The sequence below is a fragment of the Mustelus asterias genome, chromosome 15 (genome assembly GCF_964213995.1).
Source record: "Mustelus asterias chromosome 15, sMusAst1.hap1.1, whole genome shotgun sequence".
NCBI lineage: Eukaryota > Metazoa > Chordata > Chondrichthyes > Carcharhiniformes > Triakidae > Mustelus > Mustelus asterias.
In genome coordinates this window covers 12,713,454-12,726,434 of record NC_135815.1, presented here as the reverse complement: position 1 = coordinate 12,726,434, position 12,981 = coordinate 12,713,454, and the positions used below count along the sequence as shown (strand labels likewise).

Here is a 12,981-nt window from a genome sequence, read left to right as displayed (position 1 = left end):
TGTTTTGAGCCTGGATGACTGGTGTTCCATTTTAATGTATACACGACCAGTTCCGAGCAATGCTCCTATTTTACTATTTTTACTCTTCTTTTCCTCTTGGGTGAGAAATTCTCTTCCCCAGTGAGCAGAGGAGGGTGGGTTATTTAATTTGTGCAAGGCAGGTTAGATGGATTTTGAGAGACGAGGGAGTTGAGGGTTAAACGTTCATAAAATATAGGAGCCATTCGGCCCGTCGAGTCTGCTCCGCCATTCGATCATGGCTGATATGTTCCTCATCCCCATTATTCAGGGGGCACAAGACAGGAAGGTGGAGTTGAGACCACAACTAGATCAGTCATAATCTAATTGAATGATGGAGCATGCCCAAAGGGCTGAATGGCCTCCTCCTGTGCCTAAGTCCAGCTAGCTCTCAGGTGGTACTAGATTTTCTCCCTCTCTTTCTCTCTTTTTAAGAACATAAGAACATAAGAAATAGGAGCAGGAGTAGGCCATCTAGCCCCTCGAGCCTGCCCCGCCATTCAATAAGATCATGGCTGATCTGACGTGGATCAGTACCACTTACCCGCCTGATCCCCATAACCCTTAATTCCCTTACCGATCAGGAATCCATCCATCCGCGCTTTAAACATATTCAGCGAGGTAGCCTCCACCACCTCAGTGGGCAGAGAATTCCAGAGATTCACCACCCTCTGGGAGAAGAAGTTCCTCCTCAACTCTGTCTTAAACCGACCCCCCTTTATTTTGAGGCTGTGTCCTCTAGTTTTAACTTCCTTACTAAGTGATATGTAAGATATTCCTTAAATCTATCTCTTTGATCAAGCTTATGGTCACCTTCCCTAATATTGTCTTGTGCGCCTCAGTATCCATTGCTTGCTTCTGATAAGCTCCTCGAGACATTTTGCTACATTGAAGGTGCTATATAAATTCAAATTATTGTTGCTCATTCTAAACATTACTGAGCGCCCGACATGATTTGGGCCAAATAAAAACGGCTGTTCACTGCTTCTGATCAAGTTCACAGAGAGAGCGATCTTTTGAATAATACAGACAAGGTGCATGTAAAAAATTAATGCAACAGTGACTGGGTGAAATATGACCCTTTGCAAAGTGTCTTGCAGATGATAAAGGCAGCGATTTATTAAAATTTAAATGCTGTAAGCTGCCTCATTTGAACATTACGTGATACCAATAGATTTAAACAGCTTTCAGTTGGTAATGTGCTGGTAAACTGAATTGCAGATGCTGCTTCTTTTAGTCGCTTAATCCCTGACTGGTGGTTGTTGAAGACATCATAAATCATTGGTGCAGATAATCGTATAGCGTGGTCACCCTGATGAAGAGTGAAGAAAACTGCTAATGATGAATGCTTAACAAGTAGGAGTTTGTCATTGTCACAGCATTAGCCACAAAAGGACGTTGAGTACAATGTAGATGCTGACCCAGCCTCAATGGGTACACTCTTGTAGGTTGTGGGTTTCTGGCTTGTTCCCGAAGCCCGAGCACACAATCCGTGCTGACGTTCCACTACCACGAAGGAGCGCTGCACTGTCAGCGGTGCCGTCCTTCTGAATGAGATGTCAAACACAAAGACCTCATCTGCCCTCTCTGGTGGGCGCAAAGGATCCTCCAGTGCCTCTGTGAATGAGGTGGAGATGCCGGTGTTGGACTGGGGTAAACACAGTAAGAGTTTTAACAACACCAGGTTAAACCTGGTGTTGTTAAAACTCTTATTCTGTGAATGAGTGCAGGGGAGCACTCTTTCGCGTCCTGGCCAATTCTTCTTCCTCAACCAAATACCACTGAAAAGAAAAAACAGGTGATAGATCTATCAATGTGAGCCTTTTCCGGTCCCTCTCATTTTATTTGAAGCAGTTTGCTTGAGGCAACATGGTGTAGGGGGTAATGTGTGATGATTCATCTGGCTCACTATCCTGGTTGTAATGATGTTACGTTGCGGGAGGAGACAATGTGCTAACAAGAGTAAGTAAACATAGAAACATAGAAGATAGGAGCAGGAGGAGGCCATTCAGCCCTTCGAGCCTGCTCCGCCATTCATCACCATCATGGCTGATCGTCCAACTCAATAGCCTAATCCTGCTTTTTCCCCATAACCTTTGATCCCGTTCGCCCCAAGTGCTATATCCAGCCGCCTCTTGAATACATTCAATGTTTTGGCATCAACTTCTTCCTGTGGTAATGAATTCCACAGGCTCACCATTCTGTGGGTGAAGGAATGTCTCCTCATCTCCGTCCTAAATGATCGACCCCGAATCCTCAGACTGTGACCCCTGGTTCTGGACTCTCCCAGATATCGGGAATATCCTCCCTGCATCTACCCTGTCTAGTCCTGTTAGAATTTTATAAGTCTCTATGAGATCCCCCCTCATTCGTCTGAACTCCAGCGAAAACAATCCTGACCTAGTCAATCTCTCCTCATACATCAGTCCCGCCGTCCCCGGAATCAGCCTGGTAAACCTTCTCTGCACTCCCTCGAGAGTAAGAACATCCTTCCTCAGAAAAGGAGATCAAAACTGCACACAATATTCTAGGTGTGGCCACACCGAGGCCCTGAGTAATTGCAACAGGATGTAAACTATATGACCAGCAGACATTGTTCAGAGGAGCTCTCAGCTTAGTTTGTGGTGTGAAGGAATTGCCTCTGTACTTTCCTGTTATCAATAGTTGTTGAATCTTATAGTAAAGAAGTTTGCACATTCTCCCCGTGTCTGCGTGGGTTTCCTCCGGGTGCTCCGGTTTCCTCCCACAGTCCAAAAGACAAAGAACAAAGAAAATTACAGCACAGGAACAGGCCCTTCGGCCCTCCAAGCCTGCACCGACCATGCTGCCTGAACTAAAACCCCCTGCCCTTCTGAGGACCATATCCCTCCATTCCCATTCTATTCATGTATTTGTCAAGACGCCCCTTAAAAGTCACTATCGTATCTGCTTCCACTACCTTCCCCGGCAGCGAGTTCCAGGGACCCACCACCCTCTGTGTAAAAAAAAAACTTGCCTCGTACATCTCCTTTAAACCTTGCCCCTCGCACCTTAAACCTGTGCCCCCTAGTAAGTGACTCTTCCACCCTGGGGAAAAAGCTTCTGACTATCCACTCTGTCCATGCCCCTCATAATCTTGTAGACTTCTATCAGGTCGCTCCTCAATCTCCGTCGTTCCAGTGAGACCTGCTGGTTAGGTGCATTGGCCATGCTAAATTCTCCCGCAGTGTACCCAAACAGGTGCCGGAGCGTGGCGACTAGGGGATTTTCACAGTAACTTCATTGCAGTGTTAATGTAAGCCTACATGTGACACTAATAAATAAACTTTAACTTTAAGCTTGAGGCCTCTTGACTCAGAGACGGGTTTGCAGTCACCGGGCTTGTACTAAAACAGGGAGAATCTGTCACGTCGTAGAAATCCTAGAAACCCTACAGTGCAGAAGGAGGCCATTCGGCCCATCGAGTCTGCACCGACCACAATCCCACCCAGGCCCTACCCCCACATATTTTACCCGCTAATCCCTCTAACCTATACATCCCAGGACTCTAAGGGGCAATTTATTTTTAAACCTGGCCAATCAACCTAACCCGCACATCTTTGGACTGTGGGAGGAAACCGGAGCACCCGGAGGAAACCCACGCAGACACGAGGAGAATGTGCAAACTCCACACAGACAGTGACCCGAGCCGGGAATCGAACCCGGGACCCTGGAGCTGTGAAGCAGCAGTGCTAACCACTGTGCTACCGTGCCATACCGTCGTCTGTCTTTGAAGCCTAAAGTGAGTTTTGACGAAGGTTTTTCGAATGTAGGTCATTTTGTGGTGGCTATTTTTGGAGCTGCACAAATACAGACATTGTACCTCAGGAGCAAAAAATAATGAATGTGAAGAATACTCCTTAATCTCAAGGGCATTTGTTTGATTTAGATCTGTCATGAAGCTATGCTTGAAATATTGTTTTCAACTTCGGATATCCTACTTTCAAAATGACATTGATTAATTAGGAATAAGTAGGCTTTCATCAAGCAAGAAAGTTAAGATGAACCTTTATAAAACATTGCTTTAACCTCGGCTACATGAGTGTTGTGTTCAGTTATGTGCACCGTGCTTTAGGAAAGCTTTTTTTAATATTCATTCGTGGGACTTTTTTTTATTCATTTGTGGGACATGGGCGTCGCTGGCTGGACAGAATTAATTGCCCATCCCGTGTTGCCCCTTGAGAAGGTGGTGGTGAGCTGTCTTCTTGAATCGCTGCAGTCCATGTGCTGTGGGTTGACCCACAATGCCGTTAGGGAGGGAATTCCAGGATTTTTGACCCAGCGACTGCGAAGGAACGGCGATATATTTCCAAGTCAGGATGGTGAGTGGCTTGGAGGAGAACTTGCAGGTGGTGGTGTTCCCAAGTTTCTGCTGTCCTTGTCCTTCTAGATGGAAGTGGTCGTGATTTGGAAGATGCTGTCTGAGGATCTTTGGTGAATTGCTGTTGTGCATCTTGTAGATAGTGCACACTGCTGCTACTGAGCGTCGGTGGCGGAGGGAGTGGATGTTTGTAGATGTGGTGCCATGGACATCACTGGCTGGCCATCATTTATTGCCTATCCCTAGTTGCCCAAGGGCAGCTGAGAGATAGCCACATTGCTGTGGCTCTGGAATCACGTGTAGATCAGACCAGGTAAGGACGGCAGATTTCCTTCCCTAAAGGACATTAGTGTCCAAAGATGTGCAGGTTAGGTTGATTGGCTGTGCTAAAAAAAAATTGCCCTTAGTGTCCTGAGATGCTTAGGTTTGAGTGATTAATGGGTAAACATGTAGGGATATGTGGATGGGGCCTGGGTGGGATTGTGGTCGGTGCAGACTCGATGGGCCGAATGGCCTCTTTTTGTACTGTAGGGTTTCTATGATTCCATGATTCTAGTGAATCAGATGAGTTTTTATGACAATCGATGATGGTTTCATGGTCATCTGGAAGCTTTAGAGAGGGTGCAGAAAAGGTTCATGAGAATGGTTCCAGGTATGAGGAACTTCAGTTGTGAAGATACGGTGGAGATGTTAGAGTTCTTGGAGAAGAGGAAGAAAGACCGACATTTACAAAGCACTTTTCATGACTGCAGGGTGTCTCAAAGTGCTTTACAGCCAATGAAATACATTGAGGTGCGATCACTGTTGCACTGTAGGGAACTTGCCCCACGACTTGCCTGGACTTGCAAAATCTCACTAACTGTCCTGTCTGAAGACAATACACATCTCTTTAACCTGTGCTTAACGCTCTCTCCACTCACATTGTCTGTACCTTTAAGACTTGATTACCTGTAAAGATTCGCATTCCAACCATTATTCTGTAAATTGAGTTTGTTGGTCTTTAATGCCCTGTTTGTGAACAGAACTCCCACTCACCTGAAGAAGGAGCAGCAAGCGCTCCGAAAGCTAGCGGCTTTTGCTACTAAATAAACCTGTTGGACTTTAACCTGGTGTTGTGAGACTTCTTACTGTGTTTGCCCCAGTCCAACTCCGACATCTCCACATCAGCACTGTAGGGAACACAGCAGCCAATTTGCGCACAGTAATCGACCACAAACACAAATCGATAATGATCACAGAATCTGTTTTTGTGATGTTGATTGTGGAGTCAAAACTGGCCAGGATGTGGGGGATAACTCTCCTACCCTTCTAAATAACACCATGAGACATTTGACATCCACCTGAGATTGACATCCACCTGAGAGGTCTCAGTTTAATGTCTCTTCAAGGTGATGGCATGTCTGGCAGAGCAGCACTCCCTCAGTACTGCGCTGGAGCATCAGCCTTGATTTTTGTGCTCATGTCCTGGAGTGGGACTTGAACCTAGAACCTCCCGACTCAGAAGCGAGTGCGTTATCAACTGAACCGCAGCTGCACTGACAAGTTGAAGGTTGAGAAGAGATTTGCGGGAGCTGTTCAAAAAATTGCACGGGTCTAGACAGAGTTGACAGAGAGAAACTGTTGACATTTGTGGAAGGGTTGTGAACCAGAGGGCAGTAATTTCAGGTCAATCTCTTGTCACGAGAACCAATGCGAAATGAGGAAAAGCTGCTTTTACGCTTTGTGTGGTTAGGATCTGGAGGTAGATTCAATCATAACTTTCCAAAGGGAATTGGACAATTAGCTGAAGAGAAAATAACTGTAAGGCTACCAGGGAAGGATATGAAAGTGGGATGAACTGAACTACTGGCATGGGGAAGAGAAGTGAAGGAGCCTCCTCCTATAACTGATCTATCTGTTAGGAAACATTGTTAGGAAACAGATCAGAAACTCCAAGGTATGCTATGGAGTTAACCCAGACCCAACTCGGAAGCTTTTATCAAAACAAACTTTATTTTAACAATACGGTTAAAATATAACAAAAAGAATTAGCATGACTTTTAGAAATTGGAAATACTTAAACATGATAAGGTATAATTCTTAATAGCTAACTATCTCTATAGTTCCAATGTAAGCAATAACCTCATAGATACAAATCCCTTTTAGAATCAGCACAAAAACAGATATGCTCACGTGGATGCTATGTTTCCAGCTCTTTAAATCCTCTGGGCAGATACAAAAATATACCTCTCTTCTGACTCTCATGCAGCAGAGAAAGATCCACCCCAAAACGGCAGAATCTCAGAAAAAATAGACATATTTACAGAACCCAATCTCCAGATCCAGAGAGAGAAAGAAAGACACAGCTCTCTATCACTTCCAAACAGCACTGAACTTGGTTTCTCTGTGTAAGCCTAGCTCTGTCCAGTCACATGATTTGTTCCGCATCAATCATCCCAATCAAGCCCTCCTCTGCAAAACCCCAGGGGCAAACACTAAAATAACAACCTTGCATTAGTCCAGATCCAAACAAACACTGTAGTAATTAAGATCAATTACGCTGCTGCAGTAACAACAGGGCTGTCGGGTGCAGACAAAACGGCACCGATAATAAAACAAACTGCTAAAACAGATTCAGCACAAGAAACATGACCCAAATAAATTTCTTAAATGCACAGTATCAGCACATATCCCGCACCCATCTTGTACCTCAAATATCTCAAAGCATTTCATAGAAAATGAATGATGTTGTAACTATGATAAGTAAACATTAAGTCGGCCCACTGAAGTGAAAGATCAGCAGAATGGTCAGAGGGTTTATCAAAAGTTCCACAAATCTGCCCTCCAGGTATCCTTGTTCCCCCTTACAAGGTGACTATTAGTGATTTAGAAGATAGGAGGAGGCCATTTGGCCCTTCGTGCCTGATCCGCCATTTATCACCATCATGGCTGATTGTCCAACTCAATAGCCTAATCCTATAGAAACACAGAAGATAGGAGGAGGCCATTTGGCCGGCCTGATGTTGAAGATGCGGAGCTGAAGGGAAACCTCCCCTTGTGACTTGGGATTGCCAATCCTCCAGGACTGGCCTGGAGGCTTCAGGAATTGAAGGTTAATGGCCAGGGCACAACTATACGCAACACTGGAGAAAAGAAAAACTGGGACGTTGCAACAGATTGTGCTTTTTCTGTCATTTTCTTTGAACATTCCTGTTTACCAGACATAAAAATATTGAAACAGGGGAAGAGGGGCTGTTTGGCCGACAGTCACACATCAGCCAATTGGGTGATGCGTCTCTTTGCTTCCCAATTGGTGTAGGAAGACAATGCGTCACAAGGATGGATGTGTTGGCCGACCAATGGCTGGAGCACGGGGGGGCAAATCATGTGATTCAATCTCCAGGAATACATTTAATCACAGTTGGTAACCCTAGGCTTCTCATGTGTGCTGTGTGGATCCTTATTAATGAGGAAGGGGATTGGGGGTGGCAGGCAGATTATATCTGGGTCTCTGAAACTAAACTGCCCCTTCCCAGGTGTAGTTTCTTAATGAGGCACATTGACCCAGCCCAGAAGGAAAAGGGAAAAGAAACGGCAGTGATGATTTGTGCCAGGAAGAAAGGTTGTTGAACTGAACCATCCGGAGACTGAAACATTTTGTGTGGAGATACTTGGGGCAATTAACAGCAGGATCTTATCTGCTATTCATACCCCCATGCTCCCACTGCAAAGAGGCCAGAGAATTTGGTGAGCATATGGAATCATAGAATCCGACAGTGCAGAAGGAGGCCATTCGGCCCATTCAGTCTGCACCGACCACAATCCCACCCAGGCCCTATCCCCACAACCCCATGCATTTACCCTCACGAGACCCCCTGACACTAACGGTCAATTTAGCATGACCAATCCACCTAACCTGCAGATCTTTGGATTGTGGGAGAAAACCGGAGCACCCGGAGGAAACCCACGCAGACACGGGGAGAACGTGCAAACTCCACACAGGCAGTAACCCAAGCTGGGAATCGAGCCCAGATCCCTGACGCTGTGAGGCAGCAGTGCTAACCACTGTGTCGCCCAAATCATCGGGCCAACCAAATCTCCATTCACTGGTGCAGGATGGGAAAATTTTGCCGGTGTGAACAGAGATAAGATTTCAGCCTTGGGCTTTGACTGACCATAATCTGTTCAGTCGGAGAAGCAAGTTCTTGATGGCTTTGGGGGCGGCTTTTCTCTGTTTGAATGATGGGTTAGGCTGAATCTCCTGCTCCTACCTTCAGACTGAATCACCTGTTCCTGCTCCTACCGTCAAGCTGAATCACCTGCTCCTGCTCCTACCTTCAGGCTGAATCACCTGCTCCTGTCCCTACCTTCAGGCTGAATCACCTGCTCCTGCTCCTACCTTCAGGCTAAATCACCTGCTCCTGCTCCTACCTTCAGGCTGAATCACCTGCTCCTGCCCCTACCTTCAGGCTGAATCACCTGCTCCTGTTCCTACCTTCAGGCTGAATCACCTGTTCCTGCTCCTACCTTCAGGCTGAATCACCTGTTCCTGCTCCTACCTTCAGGCTGAATCACCTGCTCCTGTTCCTACCTGCCTATGTTTTTGAAACTGTGCCATTAGAATTAGCGCATCAATGTGCGGATTAGTAAGGTCAACATCCTGCCAGGTTCATGATGTTTCGCAGTGGGGCCGTTTTCCAGAATTTTCTGGAAAGCGGCCAGAATTTTCAGAAATTTCCAGAATTTTCCAAGCAGGGTTCAATTTAAAATGGAGAAGGGCTGTAGTTCTCAAAAGTTGCATTTATTTTTACGTTTCGCCCACATTGAACATGTGGCACTTGGTGTCACCGTTCACCCGTGCTGACTGGTTCATGTTATTGAGAAAATAGTTGAAAGCGAATTGTATTTGTGGGTGGTCAGCTATCACCGGTTAAATCTGGGTCACTGGAATTTTATCTCGCCGTGTGTATATAATATGAATTTGCTTGTCCCATTTTATAGCATGTTTTTAAAATTCCTGTTATCAGTCGCTATTTTGAAGTCTAAATATCCGAGGGAGAGCTTTCTCTGAAAGACTCTTTTAGGTCACCCAGATTGCTGATGTTAAACTGTATTCAACCGCAAAGCGGTCCTGCTTTATTTGGTTAGTAATATATTTTTCTCCTCACAGGAAGGAATCTCTGCTCCGCTGCTCTCAATGCAAGATGGCAAGATATTGCAATGCTACATGCCAGGTAATGTTTGTGTATGCGTGCGTGCGTAGGTGTGTGCGTGCGTGTGTGTGTAGGGGTGTGCGTGTGTGCGTGTGTGTGTAGGGGTGTGCGTGTGCGTGTGTGTGTAGGGGTGTGTGAGTGTATGTATGTGTGTGATGACACTATGTCATCTTTATATTAATTTGCTTACCTTATATTAAGTTGATCTCTCTCAGCACCACAGCTATGACTGTAACACTATATTCTGCACCCTCTCCTTTCCTTCTCCCTTATGTACACGATGAATAGTATGCTTTGTCTGTATCACGCGCAAGAAACAATACTTTTCACTGTATCCCAATACATGTGACAATAAATCAAATCAAAAAGCCAATGCATTGGAGAAGGAGCAGAACCTCTGGCAAGACTTGCAGCAAGCAGTCTAACTTACGATAAATCGAGCTTCATAGAATCCCTATAGCCCAGACGGAGGCCATTCGGCCCATCAAGTCTGCACCAACCACAATCCCACCCAGGCCCTATCCCCATAACCCCATGCATTTACCCTAGCTAGTCCCCCTGACACTAAGGGGCAATTTAGCATGGCCAATCCACCTAACACGCACATCTTTGGACTGTGGGAGGCAACCGGAGCACCCGGAGGAAACCCACCCAGACACGGGGAGAATGTGCAAACTCCACACATACAGTGACCCAAACCGGGAATTGAACCCGGGTCCCTGGTGCTGTGAGGCAGCAGTGCTCACCACTGTGTCACCCCACAGTGTTTGTTTAAGAAGAGTCTCCGTGAACTACAGCAAACAACTCCTGATCAAAACTACAGCGACATCTCCTGATAACAGCGGGATCGATTGCTCCAGCAAAATGCAATGGGTGCAGGGTAGTTAAATGGCACACATTATCGCCGTGAGATCCATCACCATCACTAAAGAAAGACTTGCATTTAAAGAGCACTTTTCCCACTTGAAAGCACTATATGCCAGTAATGAACATTCTTAGTGCAATTGTAAAGAGCCTTTCATATCCTCACGATATTGCAACGAATATTAGCCAATTAAAAACCTTAGAAGTTGATGGGGGGGAAATTATCCAACCGGGGTGGCACAGTGGTTAGCACTGCTGCCTCACAACGCCAGGGACCTGGGTTCGATTCCCGGCTTGGGTCACTGTCTGTGTGGAGTTTGCACATTCTCCCCGTGTCTGTGTGGGTTTCCTCCGGGTGCTCTGGTTTTCTCCCACACTCTAAAGGTGTGCGGGTTAGGTTGATTGGCCATGCTAAATGGCCCCTTAGTGTCCTGGGATGTGTAGGTTAGAGGGATTAGCTAGGGTAAATATGTGGGGTGACGGGGATAGGGCCCGGGTGGGATTGTTGCTGGTGCAGACTGGATGGGCCGAGTGGCCTCCTTCTGCACTGTAGGGTTTCTATGACTTCTATGACTTTTTTCGGGCTGGGTCTTGTGGTGTTCTATGCAGCCACAAGATAAAACAAAGGGCGCTGAGAGGTACATAAAAAACAGGCTTTTGATTTTTTTCTGATGCACGACAGTTTAATTTTCAACTTTCGGATAACTGAGGCTGCGTTGCTATGGTGGTCGAGGTGTGCCTCGGGAGTGTAAGTAATTAGCAGTGATTCACAAAGGACGATAGAGAGACTGAGACAATTGGTTATATATAGCTCGAGGGCACGGCGCAATGAGTCACACAGCCCCATACTCAACATCTCGACAGACACCGGCCTCCGATCTCACTGCCTGAAAAAACCTTGGCTTGCGGAGGTCCACATCTCCTCCATGAAGAAGCCGCTGCTTAAACCAGTGAACCTTTGGCAGGTCTCGTGACGATTTTGAGTGTTGCAGAATGGAATATAAAAATAGATGTTCAATTCTGAGGGATGTCTGTCTGTGACTGGATTTGAGCAAAATAAAACCACCTTGCTGTGTCCAGGCTCTGCAACCGACTGAAATATCTTTCAGTTTATCTAACGGAACCTCCACTCCCAAATAGCCGTTGATTGTGTGAAACAACTAAAAAGATACTTCCATGCGAATGGTGCAGTTTAAACAAAATATTACCATTATTGAAGGTTCAGTTCTTGTTGATGGACCATCTTTTGGATTCAATGCCTGCCTTGTTCTGCAGCTCAATATCATGACTGTACCGCAGGTATTATTTTTCACCAAATTGTCACGGCACAGAAGGAGGCCATTTGGCTCATCGTGTCTGCAACAGCTCTTCAAATGAGCAATTCAATTCTCCCTGTAACCCTGCACAGTCTTCCTTTTCAGATAGAAGTTGAATGCTTTGCCCCCCCACCGCACTCTCGGGCAGCGCATTCCAAACCCTAACCACTCACAATGTGAAAGAGTTTCTCCTCATGTCGCTTTTGCTTCTTTTACCAAGATTTTTTTTTTGCCGCAGACCAAAAGAGAAAACGCTGGAAAATCTCAGCAGGTCTGGCAGCATCTGCAAGGAAAGGAAAGAGCTGACGTTTCGAGTCCAGGTGACCCTTTGCTAAAGCTTTCCGATTAAAGGGGCTCAAGGGTCGGCTGGACTCGAAACGTCAGCTCTTTTCTCTGCTCACAGACGCTGCCCAGACCTGCTGAGGATTTTCCAGCATTTTCTCTTTTGGTTTCAGATTCCAGCATCCCGCAGAAATTTGCTTTTATTTTTTACCTCAGAGTTTTAAAAATGTAGACAGAACAAATTAAAAGCAGAAAACTTCACCTGACGAAGGAGAAGCGCTCCGAAAGCTTGGGATTTCAAATAAATCTGTTGGACTATAACCTGGTGTCATGTGACCTCTCACCTTGTCCACCCCAGTCCAAAACCAGCACCTCCACATCATAGAAGAATGAGAAGTGACCTCATTCAAACGTTTAAGATCCTGAGAGGATTTGATCGGGTTGATTCGGGGAGGATGTTTCCTCTTCTGGGGAAGACTAGAATTAAGAGAGAGAGTTGAAGAATAAGAGGTTCTGCTTTTAAAAAGATGAGGAGAATGTTTTTCTCTCAGATGGATGTTAGTATGTGGAATTCTCTTCCCCTGGACAGCAATGGAGGCGAGGTCATTGAAATAATTTAGGGCTGAGTTAGATAGACTTTTGGTAGACAAGAGAATCGAGGGTTATTGGGGGTAGATGGGAAATGGGAATTAAGACCACAACCAGGGCAGCCTTGATCTCATTGAATGGCGGAGCACGCTTGAAGGGCTGAATGGCCTACCACTGCTCCATGCCCAATATCCCCATGCGAAATAACTCCTCAGACGCCTGTGTCCCTTCACCAGATTCTCTTTATTTACAAACTTATCTCCACTCCTAAGGGTGCTTCAGGTACAAAATCAGAATGCAGAGTGTCAGTAGCCCTGACAGTCCTCATTGTATACTCGGCTGAGACTCCCTGATTGGGCAGGCAATCATTACCTCAATCAGG

The 12,981-nt window shown here is 45.9% G+C and overlaps 1 protein-coding gene across 3 annotated transcripts in view; it reads left to right on the top strand.

The window, feature by feature from the left end:
- Positions 1-12,981, top strand: part of smyd3 (SET and MYND domain containing 3) — a 738,112-nt gene that overhangs the window by 142,757 nt on the left and 582,374 nt on the right. For all 3 annotated transcript variants that reach the window (XM_078229519.1, XM_078229520.1, XM_078229518.1), the window contains exon 2: positions 9,507-9,570. In XM_078229519.1, the coding sequence (XP_078085645.1) occupies positions 9,507-9,570 (64 nt within the window). The remainder of the gene's footprint in view (positions 1-9,506; positions 9,571-12,981) is intronic.